This window comes from Thamnophis elegans, chromosome Z (assembly GCF_009769535.1).
Source record: "Thamnophis elegans isolate rThaEle1 chromosome Z, rThaEle1.pri, whole genome shotgun sequence".
Classification (NCBI taxonomy): Eukaryota; Metazoa; Chordata; class Lepidosauria; order Squamata; family Colubridae; genus Thamnophis; species Thamnophis elegans.
In genome coordinates, this window is record NC_045558.1 from 26,128,079 (window position 1) to 26,147,148 (window position 19,070).

General features: G+C 35.4%; 1 protein-coding gene across 1 annotated transcript in view; it reads right to left on the reverse strand.

The window, feature by feature from the left end:
* Nucleotides 1-19,070, reverse strand: part of ITGA8 (integrin subunit alpha 8) — a 132,909-nt gene that overhangs the window by 26,249 nt on the left and 87,590 nt on the right. The window contains exons 21-27 of the mRNA XM_032238105.1: nt 18,646-18,738; nt 16,058-16,137; nt 14,597-14,677; nt 12,998-13,103; nt 10,319-10,477; nt 10,058-10,180; nt 6,818-6,931 (exon numbers count right to left, since the gene is read on the reverse strand). Coding sequence (XP_032093996.1) covers nt 6,818-6,931; nt 10,058-10,180; nt 10,319-10,477; nt 12,998-13,103; nt 14,597-14,677; nt 16,058-16,137; nt 18,646-18,738 — 756 coding nt within the window. The remainder of the gene's footprint in view (nt 1-6,817; nt 6,932-10,057; nt 10,181-10,318; nt 10,478-12,997; nt 13,104-14,596; nt 14,678-16,057; nt 16,138-18,645; nt 18,739-19,070) is intronic.

A 19,070-nucleotide genomic window follows, 5' to 3' on the forward strand; every position in this document is an offset into this window, starting at 1 on the left:
AATCATCATATAGCTCCAATACAAATTCCTTGATTTCTTGTTTAAAATCATTAAGCATTTGAAAGAAAGATTCCTGTGTTAAAAATTCTCCAGTAGAGGGCATAGGAGACAAGGGCTGTGACTCCAATATAAATTCTTTAGATTCTTTAGGCACATTTGTAGAGAGACGCTTCGATTTTGACCTGGGTGCCATAATAAATAAACAAATAAACAGCGCTTTCGCTCCCCTCTGTTTCCAAAAAAAAAAAGAGTTTATTTTGTTAAGGAGCGGTCTGCAGGAAGGTAAAACCGGCTAAGTACATCCACTATCAGTCACCAACGGAGAGAAATCGCCATTTTGAAGTCCGTTTAGACAAAGAAGTCTCTAAGACAAATGGTGCTGGTATTTAAGATAGCAATAAAAGCATAAATCTCACAGGAGTGGGACCCGCCTGTATTAATCCTAGCTTGAAACAACTTTGCTTTGTCCTGGGGGGGGGCTCGCCTGTCTGGGGCTGCAAAAAAAAGGCAGCTGAGAAGAACTGGCTGGAGATAAAAGCTCCGCTCCCGCTGGATCTAATCTCTGTCCACAGCCGAAAAAAAGAGAAAGGCTGTGGATTACGAATAGACCCTAGCACACAGAGCTACTCCCTGCCCCTTTCTTAGCCAAAAAGGGGTGATATCTATGATCTTATTTAGATATACAGACCAGATCTCTGAGAGGAGCTCGGTTGAGCCCTCCTCGGCAACAGGCTCCGCCCCCCGGATCGGCCGATTTGAATGAATAATTTGATCAAGAGAAGCATTATGTGGAGAAAAATCAAGGATCTCTTCCTTGATGTCTTCTGATTAAAAATGTCCTTCCTTCTAAAGCAGCTTTCTGCTTTTTCAAAACAGCAACTAGATTAATATTACACTGTTTGGTTTAGACTTAATGTTGCATAACTGCAAATGAAAAGGAATCTGAACAGCACTTTATTCTTATAATCGCACAATAGAAAGAGACATGGTTTGGTCTCAAATTCCTATCTCTCTAGATGATCTCAATAATTCAGATAATACTTTTTGTCAGGACTGTTATAAACAGCTTTGATTTCCACTTTATTATTGCCAATGTCCACTATTATTAACACAATAATACAAGAGGGGAGGGAAGAAAGATTCTCAATTTTAACATGAAACATAGAATCCTCCTATGATATTAAAGTCTTCTGTAAAATGAGTTCTTAAGATAAAATAACAATCCCCACTATAATACATGATCCCATGTGATGTTTTAATGTTATCTCTTTTCTTGATCTTTTAAAATTATTTCCAGTTATTGAATGCACAAAGATGGAAAACATGTTTATCATTAATCCCTTGGTATATAACTAAAACAGTTTGTATTTTTCACTGCATTCCACTTTCCTTATTTGAGGTCATGGGATCACCTAGTTCACTCTGTATAATTTCTTGATGGCTTCCTGTAGTAATAATACTGTCTCTCCCAGATAGGGTTATCTGTAAATGCCATCAATGTACTCCCACCTCTATTCCAAAGATGTTAATAAAAATAAAATAGATCTTGCACTGGTCAGTGATAGGCATCAAAAATATAAACAAAAATAGTTACAACTGTTATTTGTAACTTTCTTTCAACTCGAAGGCCTACTTTTTGATATTTTAATAATCATGTTATTTTTGCTTTTCTTCCATTTAACCAGTTCCTTATCTAGTGGACACCACTTTTTCAATTTTGACCCTGTCACCTACTGCAGTACATTTCCTGGGGATTATCATATGCCAAATGTCTTTTAAAAATTTAAACTGTGCCTTGGAATCTTCACAATTGCTTCATAAGCTCTAGGAATTCAATTTTTATCACTTAATATAAATTGAATATGGGAGGAATTGATTTGGGAAAACATTGTACATCATTTCAATATGTAAAGCAATTTATCTGTGGTAGAAAGTTATTCATACAATATTCTCAACCAGCAGCAACCTGCAGCTGAATCCTCAACATCTCTTTTGGAAATAGAGACCCTATATTTTTCATTCCTATATATTCAATTGACATATTTGTCTTGTGTGTGGCCAGATTTAAGCTTCTAGTGCTTAAATATTTAATTTTGGTGGAATAGTAGAAACAGTGAATTATTCAAATTATATTGCAGATCTAGTAGAAGCTAATGTGCTAAATACTGGGACAGTTTTCCAATATAGATTTAAGGTTGTTGTTTTTTCCCCTAGAAATTATTTTCAGTTTGTTTGAAGAAGATTGAATCTGGACTTGATCGCACCACAACATCTCTGAATCTTATGTGCTTATAGTAAGGTGACCAGATGTTAACATTGGTAAAGCGGGACACCATTGACCGGGGAGGCAGGTTCTTGATTAAAAATTTGGTCTAAATTATCTTCTCCACCCACCCACTCCCAGGCGTCCTAGGCAAAGGGGGGGACTTAGGCTGCGTACTGTCACACCTTGCTTTCCCATCCACACAAACTACCTTCAAAAATGCGGGGCTGCTTCAGCCACAGTGGCGGCAGCAGGCGCCCGCCTCATCTCCAGAGATTCCCAGCCGGAGACCGTGGCTGCATACATCTCCCTTCCATCCGCCCCTCAAGCTCCCTCTGTCCCGGTGAGCAGCATTGGCAAGCGAACCATTCTCTCTTTCTCTCTTCCTCTCTCTCCCCGCGGGGCTGAGCTCTTGCGCCTTCCAGCCCACTCTCTCTCTTTTTTTCTCTCCACGCGCACGAAGGAAGAAGGGTGAGTGGTGCTTCTCGCTCGACCTGCCCCGACCGTGCGCTTTCGGCTTCTCTCTCGGCTGCCCCCGCTTCCCTCCCCCCCACACTCAGATGGTGCGATGGCGGTGGGCGTGGGGGGGATGGAGGGATGTGGAGGGGGGTGAAGATGAGGGGCGGAAGAGAAGGAAGCGCACTTCGCAGTTGCCGCTTTGGGTCCCGAAAAGCTGGAGAGAAGCGAGCAAAGGGAGGGTAGAAGACCTCACTTTCTCCTCTCTGGTGGAGCCGAGTCTATCTGCAGAAGCAGCTACCTAGAGAAGTCCTTCGTGGTGTTTTTTTTCTAACACCTCCCTCCAGCGGTCTGATGTCCTGTTTTTTGACCCTTCTGGTTTGCTTTGACCAGAGCCCAAGTCCCTGCTTGGGCACCCCTCAACGGCCATGCAGCAAAGAAGAGGTTGAGGTAGCAGAAGCCGAAGGGAGCTCCCTCTTAGGGGAGCCAGATCTGCAGCAGGAGCGGTTGCCGGCCCCTCCTGCGCCCCTTTTCTAGGGTCAGCACACAGCCCATTTCTGCTCTGCCTTAATTGGATAAAAAGGGAGGGGGGACTCCCTTTGGACCTCTCCTCTGCATCTTCCCCTTCCCACCCCTCTTGCACAAGGAATTTGGCACGAGAAAGGCATGCTGTGGATCACTTTGAGTCGACCCCAGGTCCTCGGGTTTGAGCTGATGCTGCGATTGCCACTCGCTATCCAACCAGCGGGTAACTTTGATATTTCCGAGTGGACAAACGGACATGATTCTCCCACTTAAAGGCGCTGGAAGATTCGCGGTTAGTCACTGTCACAAGCCCGCTCAGTTACTGTCCTGTACGCAAAGAGTTGCGATTGACCGCCAGGGGGTTGCTCTCCTAACCGTTGAACAATTTCCTAGATATTTTTCGTTCTCCTGTTCTCCCGCCGTTTCCTAGCTTGTCGTGCATTCTTTCCAAAAATCGGGGCTTTTTAAAAACACCACGGGACGAGGAACAAATTGTGAAAAATCGGGACTGTCCCGCCAAAAGCAGGACGTCTGGTCACTTTAGCTTATAGATATATTTAAAGGGACACCATTTATCATTGCATGAAGATATGTAAGCATGCCATGAAAATAAGACTCTTATGCTATTCAGGATCCTAATTAATGTGTTTGTTTGTTTACTTATTTATTTGTATCATACCTTTATTATTTTTATGAATAACTGAAGGCAGTGAAAATATACAACATAACTTCCTCCTCCTTTTCCCCACAACAACAACCCTGTGAGATGAATTGGGCTGAGAGGGAGTGTCACCTCAAGACCACCCAACTGGCTTTCATGGCTAAGGTGGAAGTAGAACTTACAGTCTTCTGCTTTCTAAACTGGTGCCTTAACCACTAGACCAAAGTGTCTCATTCAAATGTAGGGTTGGGGACATTTTAAAGGCATTCATATCAGTCTTCCTTATTTATCTTTACCTTTGGCAGAGGCTAAACCTGTTAAGAGAAAAAATGAAGAATGCTTTCTTCTATTAAGCTTTATAATGTTATATCTATGTTCTGAAGGTGAAGGGTTTTAGAGAGATCCACAAAAATCTGGTTGCAGTGATTTTTTTATCATTCTTTGGAGTAATAGCACTGATTCAAATGTTAAACATATCAAATCTATTATCATCCTAAAAATGAGTTTCACTTTCAGCAAATGTGAAACATATGGATACCTGGATTCCATATAGCTAAGCACTTTCAAGGCATGCTGCGTTCAGAATCTGTTTGCATACTATCCAAACTCAGAAAGAGGTAATTTGGAAAGCACATCACCTATCAGCCCACCTAAGTAGTTAAAACAATTTAAATGAGTTCTCAGTGGGACTAGTGATGGATTATGGTTCCTGCTTTGGTCTCAATGAAGCACAACAGCAGAAATCAATAACCCACTCCAAATGTACATAAGCTAAGCAAGGCAAGACAAAGTAAAGGGCATCTGGCCTACAGGTGGGATTTCTGAGAGAAGATTGAGGAGGAGAAAGAAAAGAAAGTAATTGTTTTATTCACTTTCACTGGTCAATTCTATTGAGGAGAATTCAGATTTCTTTTCAGATGATCTAATCTGTGAGATGAGTTTGCCACTAATTCCATATAACTAAGCTCCATTGCATCTTGCTTAGTTATATCTGGGTGGGGGTTGGGGGTGGGTGCAGGGAAACTTTGTACACAGGAACAGCAGTATCATGGATAATCCTCTAAGGTAGTGAGTGGAACACATATTTTTTAGGCCAACGATTGCATGCATCCAATGAATGGTATTGGTGAAGGGTATGTCCATTAAGGAGACCCAATACAAAAATATTTCATTTCAATGAAAATTATTAAATCAAGTTATTATAGTGAATATATTTATAAGCTAAACATTTAGTAAGCTTCCTTTCTATGACATCAAAAAGTAAAATTCTGTGACTATCTTCAAAGTCTATTTGTCACATCTAAGGCTTTTAAGGCTATATCTTCTCTGGACATTTTAGGCTGTAATCTGTTTCCAAATACACCATCATTTTTCTCTTTTTAAATTGGTGTTCTATATAATCTATTGTTTTGTTATAATGTAAGACTGGTATCATGCTTCAAGCACATTCCCCACCCCCCCCTATACTGTGGGTGGGTAAAGAGCTTGGCAGGCCCCCAGAGAAGAATTGTGGGCATATTGAGACTTTGGAGATCATGGTTCACCATTGCTTATTCTATGCTATACTGTACAGATTTCCTTTTCAGTGGCTGTATTTATATAGAAAATCAATAGAAATCATACTATAAATACAATTAATAATGAAATAAGGCTAATTATTATTTGTATGGATTAGACAACGGATGATTTGAAGATTCAACTACATCAGTGACAAAATTTAACATATGTTTCTATTTACATTCAAGTTTGAAACACAGCCAATTCTTCCTTATTCTTCTTGGCTTTGATTCAACAGGCTTCATTATCTTTGTTGGCTTTGGGGGAGACCTTAAGCTCGTTGTTTATTCAAGCTTGTTTAATCATCTCACTTCATATAGCTCCAGTTTGTGATAAAATGTTAGGCTTTAACATGACAGATTACAATTAGTTGCAAGATTGAACAATCAGCAAGTGTTATTTTAATATTGTGAAAAGTTAGCCTATCATTGAATAAATTACAAAATCAACATAAACATAAAATTAATTGAAATGGAAAATGCATTCTTTATTCTTAAAATTAATTATAATGGATTAAATCAAGATTATACTTTCATATCTGAAAGCAATCACTGTTCCATTGTTTTGTAATATATCACATTGAGTTACAGAATGGAATTCTTAGTAAGACAAGTTTCCTATTTTTTTTTCCTTCCAGGCATTTAAAATATTTTGAAGTGTGATCTGTGGGTAGTTTGGAAAGAAAGATTGCTTAAGTCAATGCTCTAGAATAATATAATAGATTCACACATTCATTTATGTGATCCTGAAATCACCTTATCAACTTAGAGCAATTTGGGACTAACATATGGCAAGATTTACATACTTTCCAGAAAAAACATATAAATTGATTGATGAAATGGTGCAGTTATTGCATTTTCTTGCGAGCTAATATGGTCTAGTCACTAAGCGGAAGTGAAAGCTGAAGATCTGGGAAATCAGATCTCGCTCTTCCTTATTTTCAAAACAGGTTCATACATTGTATATTTTAATACACATTTAAAAATGGTACATTGCAAACATTAGAAAAAGTAAAACATTTATTTCCTATTTAATGAAATTTATGCTTGATTATTTAGAAATAAAAATGGTTCCTAATTGATGCATGAACTTTAGTAAAATGGGACTGCCTGTATCTCTGAGAAGCAAAAAGCACTTATGCTTACAATACTTTTGTATTTACAGAGTTATTCTATGCACAGGATAGCTTGCAGTTAGGCTCAAGGTTGACTCAGCCTTCCATCCTTTGCAGTCAGTAAAATGAAGACCCAGACTGTTGGAGACAATATGCTGACTCTGTAAACTGCTTAGAGAGGGCTGTAAAACACTGTGAAGCAGTATATAAGTCTAAGTGCTATTCTTATTTATTTCTTTACCTGCAGAAATGTTGAAGCCCATAAACGAGATCGGATTTTCAATGCAGCACTTTTCCCTTTTTCCAAGAGCCCCACTGAACAGGTGATCATTAAACATTCCACATTTGTGCAGTTCTGTATACAGAGTAAAAAGATATATTAATTATTTATTGAAGATATTGACAGAGTCAAATTCCATCAGGAGAATCTAGAATGCTTTTATTTTTTAAAATTAGTAAAAGACAAGAAATGCTAAGTTTTAAAAGAGAAAAATAACACTAATTTAGACCTCCTTAAGAAAAAGACTGTCTATTTGGAAAATTGTCAATTTTAAAAAAATCTAAAACATTATTAATAGGATGTATGAGCTTGCATATCATGCCATCATGCCAATGTTTAAAATATGGTTTGTTGAATCAGTCAGCTTAATATTCAGTTCTTTTTGCCATTTGATTTTGGATGTAATTAATACTGAAAATCCACTTTTTATTACAATATGTTGAAAGCACAGTGCTGTTCAGGGAATTCAAGCATTTTGTGAAATATAGTTAAGAAATCATTGGCATTTGCTAAGCATGCTTCTAGCATTTCAGAAGAAATAATCAGTAGTGTAAGTTGTCATTGTGTTAATTAGAACAAGTGATCATTAGTTCAATGATGTTACATCATAGACAAGAAGGAACAATCTCTATATATGTGTATATATAAGTGGATGCCAATTGCACAACATGACAAATATTAAGTTATAAGCCTTCTGTGTTCAAATCCCCAAGTCTCCTAGTTCAGAACTACATAAACCGGATTTCTGTAAAATCAAATGTGGTCTTAAAAAAATAATGTTAGATGATGTGACATTATGTAAATGCAAAGTCAAATCCCAAATTATAGAATATCACAGCAAATGTTTCTTCATTAAAACTGAATGAGTGATTGTGTTTTCTTTTTTGTTAAACTCCCATCCTCAACAGGAAACTGATTATACAGAACTTACTGAAAGGCAATATTTTAGAGGAAGTATTTGTTTAGCTTTTCTTATTTAATTACTCTTTAATCTAGCCAAAGTGTTTATTCTCTGTAATGTAGGAGCAATGAAGACATGTCTTTCTATTCACAGTTGTACTAGATCAAAAAAGAGCTTCATAATTAAAGACTAAGTCAGACACTTAAAAAATAAAACAAAAAACAGATGCATATAAGATTCGAAGACTATTTTGTTGTGATTTTTGTATCAATTGAACAGATGTACAGGCCAGGACACAAAAAAAGCCCTCCTCATTTTACAGGTATTTTTTGACAATTGAACTCATTTTTTCCATTGCTAAGTTAAATGAGTCAGATCCCATTTTATAATAGCAATAGCAGTAGACTTATAAACCAGGGTAATCAACCTTTTTATACCTACAGCCCACTTTTTTTTTTATCTCTGTTAGTAGTAAAATTTTCTGACCACCCACTGGTTCCACAGTAATGGTGATTTATAAAGTAGGGAAGTAACTTTACTTTATAAAATTTATAAAGCAGAGTTACAGCAAATGTCTACCGCCCACCATGAAAGCTGGAACGCCCACTAGTGGGCAGTAGGGACCAGGTTGACTACCACTGTTATAAACTTTCCCCCCACAATTGTTAAGTAAATCACTGCAGTTGTACAATTGTGTCATTAAATGAATTTGGCCTCCACCAATAACTTGTTCAAAAATTCCAAATGGTGATCATAGGACCCCAGATACCACAACCATTTTAAATACATCCAGTAATCCAGCACTAAAATTTTGTTCTTGTGACCATGAGGATGCTGCTATAGTTGTGTGAGAACTGATCATAAGTAACTTTTTAAAGTTCCCTGGTAACTTTGAACAGTTGCTAACCAAATGGTTTTAGGTTGAGGATTACCAGGACGTTTCTAGACTCCCAGGATCGTTTGGACTTTCTCCCATTTTTGAATAGGATGCCCTTTCCAAAGAGTAAGCCACTTATTTTTGAAAGAGGGAATTTGAAAAATAGTTTGACATGCTGTTCAGAAATTTTTAAAAAAGGAAGAAAATGAGCCAAACAATTTTACTATGCTAAAGCAAGACTTGTCACTCACAACAAGCAGCTCTCAAAAATTATAACCATGGAGTAGTAAGATTTGATGTAATATTTGTTTGCTGTAAATGCATGTGGAACATTCCTCATGCAAGCTAATGTGGTAGCACCACACTATCAATGTACATGGGGAATGGTCTTTTGGTGGTGAGATATGTAAATAGTGACACAGTTGATAAATCATAACCTGTTTTCCCCTTTGCCTCTAGCTTGTATTTAAAATAGAAGTTGAGAAAAATCTAGATTGTGAAATGCTACCTTGTCTAAATCCAATCCACTTGAATCAAACTACTGGAAAACCTGCATTGTTATGTTTTCTATAACATCACAGGTTCTTCTTCCCCAACTTAGTTGTACACAGAGTTTAACAATTGAGAAAGACACTTGTTCAATTTGTTTTGGTAGTTTAAAGGTTAGTTATTACCAAAAAATTAACAACATCTTGAAGCATTATGGATGAATAGACTCTATGATTGAGTTTCATTGTTTCATAGACAGCCTTCCCAGAATTTAGAATTGCTTAGTCTCGATAATCAGGAAAAGAAATGAAGAATGAGAATTACTGTTAATTGGTTATTAAATTTGCAGGACTTTTTCAAAAAACTAAATAATGGCAGAGTTTAAACATGCATGAAATATATTATAAAATAGATCTGATTATAGATTTGAATTAAAATAGAGAAGAATCAATAGAATAAAAAGTAAATCACAGATTATACTTTTGTCTCTTTTCCCCAGCTATTATCTCTTTATTTCTCTAACTGGATGGAGAATGTTATATGTAGAAAGAACAGAGAAAAACACCTGATTTTATGGATAGGATATTTTCTTGTACACAACAAAAAGTATTTTTAGACAGCATTATGACTCAAAAATTAAACTGCATATGGAGATGAATAAAAGATATCTTATTGTGACCAGTCTTGATACAGCTAATTTTATATTTGTAGAGTGATCTAAGAGTTACACATCTTGTTGCCTATTAGTTAACTATAAATGGTTCCTTAAGTGATGGTGTTATATGCCTGAACACAATAAACTAAAGAGAGTTAAGGAGAATGGGAGTGTTGTGAATATTTCTTCTCCACAAAGACAAGTTATAAAAAGTTCTTCCATGATCATGTAAAACGAGGGTCCCTGAATATATAGCACAGAAATATCTAATTATCTCACCAGAATTTTTGCAGAGTTTTTTTGATACTCCACCAATTTGGCTTCCCTACGTCCAACAGAGTGAGAGATGGAGGAATTGCGTAAAAAAGCAGCAAGCTCTGGAGTGTCTTCTGGGACAGTAAACTACAGAAAACAGAAATGAGCTTTAAATGAGCTTTAAGTACTTTTGTAGAATTATAGAATTAATGTACTATAATATCAAATTTCTAAAAGCCTAAAAAAGCAAACTTTCGGTGAACAGGAAAATCAAGATTCTCTTACCTTTACGTCCAAACTGTTAATTGCAGAACTTGTTTGACACTTCAGAGGTCCATGTGTCTGAATGTGAAGGATGTAAAGAAGAAATTCTGTTTTGCTCAATACTGGCCATTCCACATACAGGACTGTATCATTGATGGCACTTGGCCCAATGTTGTGCAACTATGTGAATAAATAATAATAATAATAATAATTAGCAATTTTTTATTCATATTATTATGCATTTTTTAAACATTATCCCTACCACACTACAGCAATCCCATCAATCTCTTGAGCCAAACCTATGAAAAATTCCCCATCATGGTGTAAACTGAAGACCTAATTAGGTCTACATGGGACTGCCCTTGAAAAGCATCCAGATGCTGATTCAAAATGCAGTGGCATGTGTGGTTTTGTACAGACCCAGATGTGCACATATATCACTTCTCCTGCAGGAGCTGCATTGGCTTCCAGTTTGCTTCTGTGTGCAAATCAGTGCTGATCACCTTTAAAGCCCTATATATTGTAGCTTGCCACAAGGTTATCCAAAAGATTGTCTCTTCCCTATTACATTCATCCACCCCAGATTGGGGAGGCAGGGGATGTTGTGAGTCCTTTTTCCTAAGTAGATACATACATCTGGGGTGATCCAGGAGAATGACCTTCTCTGTAGTAGATTTCTCCCTCTGAAACATCATATTTGTAAATGTTGTAAATGCCTCAAGTGTTTTGCAAAGACTTGAAGCTATAATTTTTCCAGTAGGCCTGGGAAACCCAGAGTGGAATGGTGCCTATCAAATAGCTTGTTTTATTGCTTTTTGTCTCCTGGCAATATTACTTTTACTCTTTTTATAATGGTTGTTTTTTTTTTTGCTTAGAGTCACTAAAAATGAGTGGGCGGCCATATAAATTCTCTAAAAAATAAATGTGGCTGTATGAAAGATGCAAAGATTGCAGATTTGAGTACTGATCTTAAACCTCTTTTTTCAGTGCTGTTATAACTTTGAATGGTCTCTGAATGAGCAGTTTATAAGTAAGCACTACTTGTAGTTGATTATTACTAGCTTGTAGTAATAATTCACAGTATTCTGAGAATTAGGAGCAAGGGATAATTGGAAGCACATTACCACTTCCAAACATTACAACTAAAATTGTCTCTTCAAAGACAAAGCAACTATGTTATCATTCTGGTCGACAGTAAAACAAGTATTTTAATATGTCAGCTTAATACTTTTCCAAATGTTCTCAACACTGCAGCTTTCTTTTCCCCACTTCATATCTTACTATTAAGGCTATAATATTTTCAGTTTACTCAAAATAGTACTGACATATTATAATACTATAATAAAGAACTTTAGGAGCGCAGCCTAAAAATATGATAGGTATGCTTTTAGTACATGAATGTGCTAAGTTAATGATAGCATATTAAACTTAATTCCAATTATCAATAACATTCCGTAAGCCCAATATCCGACATAAACAGTGCTTGCCTTGTAAGATGTCGATTTATAATTTTGCTTATATTTTGTTATCCATAGTCCCCTCGGAGATTGCCCATCCTGTCCTGCCTACTGATTTGTAAATAAAACCATATGTGAAACATCCTGTTTCACTCTCAAATTTAGTTATCCATCAAATTCCAAGGAGATTATGTATTCATTATATTTCACTCCCTTCATAGTGTTCGTTTGAGTAACCTTTGAAATTGAACGATAATAATATATATTAACATTTATGAATGTTCATGATGTGGTTTCTAATTGGTTTTTAATTTGTACTTTATTGTAATTTAGTTTGATTTGTGTAGATTGCTTGATTTATCTAATATGCCTAGTTTCTGGGATAAAGATATGAATTAAATGTTAGGAAAAATCACTTTTCTTCATGTCCCAGCATCTTAATTATATTGAAGGGATGATTGTTGAGATTTACTATCTTTGTCTAATTAAGGATATATGATGAAAGATTAAGGAATGAAGAGTGTGTGTGTGTGTGTGTGTGTGTGTAATGGTTCAGAAAGATTGTTGGAGTACCTGTTTCAGAGCAAAATAGTTAGAAGAGAGAGAAAGGGAGGGAGGGAAGGAGGGAGAGAGGGAAAGAAAAAGAGAGGGAAAGAGAGAGATGGGGAGAGTGGGAGGGAGGGAGGGATAGAGAGGGGGGATGAAATAGATAGTTACAGCTTTGCTTTTCTAGCTTAGTTCTGTAATTTAAAATAATAGATATACTTAGATATACATAAATCAGCCATGGTGTCATAGACCCAGTGAAGGTCTTGCTACATTCATGCATGCCAACTGAATATAGCCATGGATGGGTCTTCTTTATTTCTCACTATGCTTCTTCCCCAAACATGGCCATATTCAGTTGGGAAACTGAAGAGACAGTAAAGCTCCACCCAACTGTATTATGATGGTATATTTCTAGATGTTGAAGAATAAATAGAATTCCTAATTGCCTCAGGCATAAAGCAAGATTCTGCAATCAGCATATCTAGATATTTGTGGTGGACTATAGTGGAGATTCTGTGGTCTTCCAAAAGTCTTTGGTCATCACAACAGGGTCAGCAGAACAGAAGAAGTAAATTAAGCATGGCAAGAATACTTTCTCAATTGTCAATAAACTTCCTCTTGTGTATTATGTATAAAAATATGCAGTTTCTTATTAGTAATCTGTTTTTATAGTTATTTGTTTGTTTGTTTTTACCTCATATATATGTTCCACTAAAGGTCCAATCTCATCTTCTTTGGTAGGTTCATCTTTTGGTTTCCAGTTATGAATTGGCAAAACAATTTGTGGAGGGTGAGAGACTCTGAAACAGTTCATAAATAAAATCACATTAGATCGCTTGTTTGTTTAACAAAAGAAGAAATGAATGCAGAAGCAGAATAGTAAATGATAGCTCATCCTCTATTGATTCATTTATATAAATCATCCATAAGTACTTCCTTAAAGATAAAGCTCAGGTAGTTTTTTTAAAGAAAAAAAGTTACAAATCTTTAGGTGTGCTATAGTATTAACAGACAAGCATGTCTGCAAATGGAGATTGAAACCTCAATAATGTTTTATATGGATTCATGCAGAATATTCAAAAAATAGACAGGGCTTCGATTGCTTAGTTATAATCATCATTTTGAATTTTTGACCTCCTTGTGGACACTTCTGACACTAGTTGCAGATTCCCAAAAGACTATTTCAACATCATATACATATGCATTCATATAGTACTAAACACAACTACTTGTGTACAGCTTAACATTTAATGCCAATTCAAATACTAGACTACTAAAAAATAATAGTCACTTAAGTAGATGCCAATCATCAGTTCTTGATTTTTAAAAGAACTTACTTTGTAATAGATTAAAAACAACAACAAAACCAACAGGTTTCAGGAAGAGATGCTTTCTTAATTAGATATGTATAAATACTCCTGAAACTTCCTTTCAGTATTCCTCAGGAAATTAAAAAATGTCTTTATGATATATGATATGAGCATAATCTGTACTGGCAGGATATTCTTTTAGGAAATACACAGCTATTGTCAACTGTGTTCACCTATAGATTATTACAAATATGTGTCATTTTTTATTCCATCAGCAGTATTATTCTAAGGATCAGATGATTAGATTTAAATATTTAATTTACATGTCAGAATAGTCACACATTGAAATTATTTTATAATACAGTTAAGAATATTTTTGTGTCCCAAGTTGAACCTTGGCCATATGTTCTTGAAGATGAGTTTGCTGTGTTGTGCACTTGAAGAAAAAAAATAAAAAGCATTGTGAATATCATGCCCTAAGGCAATCCTGCTACATTAACTGAACTTCTAAAATAGCCTAAAGGAACTTTGGCTATTTTAAATCTAATTTGTTGTGACAAAAGACTGACTTATGAATAAGAATGAACAGAATGGCATAGGATATCATAGTTTTATACACACACACACACACACACACACACACACACACCTGAATTAGCTGTCAAATTGATAGTGATCATTTTATCATATTACGTGACCACTTAAAAGTCCTGTTGGCATGAATTCACCCTCACATGGCTGCCAGCTTACTATTAAGACAATGTACCAGTTGGCAAATATGCAATCTGGCCATGCCTACAGCAACAACAGATGTGTAAGAATTGTTTTGGTATTTTAGGCAATCAACAGACTTTCTGAAAAGAAGTATATTTTAAGACTTATCGTAGTCAATTATTACAAAAGTTTAAGTACTGTAATACACAGTAACAATAAATTAAATAATTATGACTATTTTATATTTGACTCAAAATAAATGTACTTACCCTCTGATCTGTACATGAGCTATTGCACTGATGTCAATCTTAAGTTCAACCAAATTACTGTTGGGATTAACTTTGTTGGAACTAAAAAAAAATTAGGGTAAATTTTAATTATGTTTCAAATATGTGGGGCCCAAGCATTTTAACTTAAATCTATAATAATCAAGGAATACTGTACTTTTTCCACTAGACACTCTCTAGATGGATAGACTTTCTAAATATGTCCTTGGTCAAAGTAAAATAGACAAATTAGGCATCAGTATATTAACATACAGTACAGTATAGTACAGCATTTCTTAAATTTGTAGAATCCCTCTCCATTTTGAGAAATTATAGAGAATTCCAAAAGACTTTATGTTTGTGTGAATTATACATACTGCTATGTTCTGTATTAAAAATTAAAACTGATACATTTGTAAAATATTCATGTACTAAATCATACAAAATAACAATATTATATCTATTAGATATTAATATACAGTGGAACATCCAGTCATGACTATAATCTGTTCCAGGCCTTCGGTTGGCACCCAATTTGGTCATGACTGACTGTGCATGCACACATAAAAAAAGGTGCGGAAGGGGAAATTGCTGCTGCTGTGATTGATAGCCACCCGAGGATGTGTTCGTGAACAGAGTGAAACATTTAGCGGATTTTATGGTCTGCACCCGATTTGGTCCCAAGGTTTGTGACCCAAGGTTCCACTGTACTATAAGCGTTTGTGACCCGAGGTTCCACTGTACTATAATTTCATTCCATGAAAAACTATATTTTTAACAAATTTAAAAAATGAAGAGAGTTATTTTATTTTAAATATTGGCAAACATTTTTAATATCTTGCAAATAATTGTTATTTTTTTTGAAACCTGAAAGTATGTTGTGGTACCCTCCCAAAAAAGCTCCTCAGACAAAGTTTTAAGGAATTCTGGTATAGATTAAGAACAGATACCATCATTCTCTTCAAATGTCTTGGACTGAATATCCATAACATTCTCTATTTACCATATTGTTGAGGTAGAGGGAGATGACCTACAGACTAATAGGGTTTCCAGGATACCGAGGTGTAATAAGATGGATTAGTTAAATATACATATATACATATTTTAATCTGCTTCCTTTGGCATTATTGATGGGTAGATTTCAGGAGAGTCATTATCATCACAGATTTTGCTCTTGTGGTTCAAGGGAAGTAGAAATTTTACCTATTTTTCTTTTGGTGTTCAGTATAGGGTATCCAGAAATGTACTTTGTTCTCCCCAGTTATTTCAAAATTTTGGAGTCATATAAATAAATATAATGTTAATTATTCTTAAGGACCAAATATATTTATTAAACCAGACAACTCTGCAAAACTTTTTGTTTTATGATAATTTCTGGGTAATATGTTTGCTCTAGCAATGTATTTGTAAGGCTGGTCAAAGTCCACAACAAAAAAAATTCTTTCATTACATGTGTATTCTTACCTTCGCACTTGGAGCTTGAATTCAATGCTCAATTCAGGATTTTCAAAATGCTGAACAGTAAATTTGATGCCGGCAGAAAACTACAAAGTGAAATTATGTGTTAAAACTTTGAACATTTGACGAAACTATGTTTATAAATGAATATTATATGTTTAAGAAGTTGCCTTGAGTGAAGTATTGTGAGTATCTTTGCAGCAGGCATTTCAGCAAACAATTTATAAAAAGGTGGCAATTAATTTTACAGGTGGTGGAAGACCTCCAAGGTCCCTTCCAACTCTGTTATTGTATTGTATTATATATATGTATAGTACTACCCACTTCTGTCTTACATACACTATTTATTCATTTTAAAGAAACTAGAGTTTTTACTTCCATCCTTCCCAAAGCAGTAAAATAATTCATATCTTGTCTATCTATTCTCTTTTTATTAGGGTATTGATCTTAAGGTCCAATGTACTGTATACAATCAGAAATATATGTGTGTTTGTAATGATTACTGAAATGTGCAAGATTATAGTCATGTTTGCTTGAAAGCTGGTGGGATTTTAAGATTATTACTCCCAAGATTGTTCCTACCTCAGGTAGGAACATCAACATTTTGTAAAGTTTGATGATTTTGTGAGATTGCTAGCTATTAAAAAAAATTCATTCATTCATTTATTCATTCATTCGGCTCCTATGGATACCTAAAATAGATATGTACCAGGGAATCTATAGGCACTAATTTCCTGGCTGGGTGGTATTCCTCAGAATATTTCAATGACAATTTGATGGTCTATAAAAGTCCTAAAAGAAGCTGGATATCTTAGATTCTAAAAGAAATGAATATTGTATTATTTTTTTACATTTTATTGTTATCTTCAAAGAGGGTTTGCTATCTGATAGCTTCATTTGACTAGATAAATGCAGCATAACACACAAATATACACACACACCCCACACACAATATTCCATTGCCCAATTCTTTCAGACTTAATAAAATATTTATAGTATCTATTTCTGGCAGCCGAATGTAAATTTTTCTGAGTTCCCCAAGTTCTACTGGAGCAGATATGTTCCACCATTCTAGTGATCTATGAAAGCCTCTTTACATTAGCCTTATTGTAATGCTTTACTTAAACATAAAATTGATGTATGTGTTAATGAGCAACAGATGGTGCCTCTGGGTGGCAATGGGTTTTAATGAAGGTTCCTTGACACTGCTAGCAATAATGGGCAAATGAGGTTCACATATGCCAACAATAAAACTCCACAGAGGTCAACAGATTTCATCTGTTTAAAATAGTAGAAAAGATTTTTGGAAGAAAAGGAAGGTTGGTCTAAGAATGCTTTTGTGCAATGTAACTTCACAATTTCTTTAACAGATAGTCCTCTAGTATGTCCATTCCTTCAGTTACTGATTAAAGTTAGGCAGGGGTTAAATGTGTGGTACTTATGTCCAGTCCCCAGAGTTCCAGCTGGTACAGCATTCACACAGTCACAATATCATCAGTTCTATTTTTCTCTGCCACTTCGCACAAATAAAGTCAATGGGGAAAGTAGACAGAAAGTAGGAAGTCATGGTCATGTGAGGTTCTCACTTAATGATCTATATGGTCCTTGCTTAATGCTGGCAACTGGGACTACTGGAGCTATCATCAATAAGTAACAATTTATAACTGCATCGCTTAGCTATGGCAATTCTGGTCCTAATTGCTGTTGTAAGACCCAGGATTACTTGTAAAATGAAATGTGATTATCTATGTAGCAATAGTATGTTTTAAAGTTTAGTATGTTTAGTAAGTTAAAAGGATGTACTTGATTCTTACTCAATTGTGTCTATGAACATTAGAATTATTTATATATATATGTTTTCAGTAATGAATTCTTTAAGGGGTAACATCTGGAAACCCTGAAAGTTATGTATAATAAAATGTTTTAGGCTACATGGCAAATGGTTATGAGACTGCAGTAAACAAAGCCATAATCAGATCCAACTGTGATGTACCCTCATAATAAAAATACAAAACAAATGAAATCAGTAAATTGGGAAATCATCATGGTGTTTGTGCTTTTTTATATGATTCTACTCACTCGGATCTATCTGATATAGATATAACTACAAGTACTTTGAAAAATTGTTAACAGTACAAACTAGTTTGTGTCCATGCAGGAATATGTTCAGTGATTCTTTCATGTATATGACAGGGTTGGAGCCTGACAATCTAAATCTAAATCTGGAGAAACCACATCTATTGAATTCAGGGATCCAGGCGACTATACATCATATCGCAGCCTAAATTTCAATAAAACCTATGGAATGTACATGCTTAATTCCTCAAATTTAATTAATCGTATGTGGTCACTAAGATGTGACAACAACTTGATGCAAATAATTAATCATCAATCACCATGGCTAGAATGTATCTGGAGTCACAAATAAGGCCAGTATTATCTTTTTATATATACAGTAAAATGTTCAACTACAACTTCACATTTTTTAAAAGCTATCATTTACTAACATAAGTTCTCCTAATGTTGATGGTTTTCCATTAATTCTATAAACAATTTAACTTGCTATAATTAATAATATTTTTATGTTGTCTTACATTTGTTCCAGCTGCCATGGGATTTCCAAGATCACAAATCACTGTTCTAGTTTCATTTTCCATCTTATAATCACAGCTCAGCACACGTAGTGCCTGTAACCAAAGAACACCAACATGGAGGTGAAAATTCAATCCAGAATGTGTTCTGTAGAAAAAATGAATGGCCTTCAGACAGCAAGATTACTGCTTATTTCAAACACCTGTACAGAACTCTAAAAATTCATTCATGAACTATAAAGTTGCCATTCGAAAAACAACAAACTAGAGATCTGCACAAATGTTAGCAGTGCTGAAGGGTGTGTGCGTGTGTGTGTGTTATGTCAAAGCACCTGATATGCCCAAATGTGGGAGGGAGCCTACTGCTTTCCCTTTTGCCTTTCAGCTCTACCCTAAGAGCCTTCCAGGCAGGAAACCATTTTTGTTTT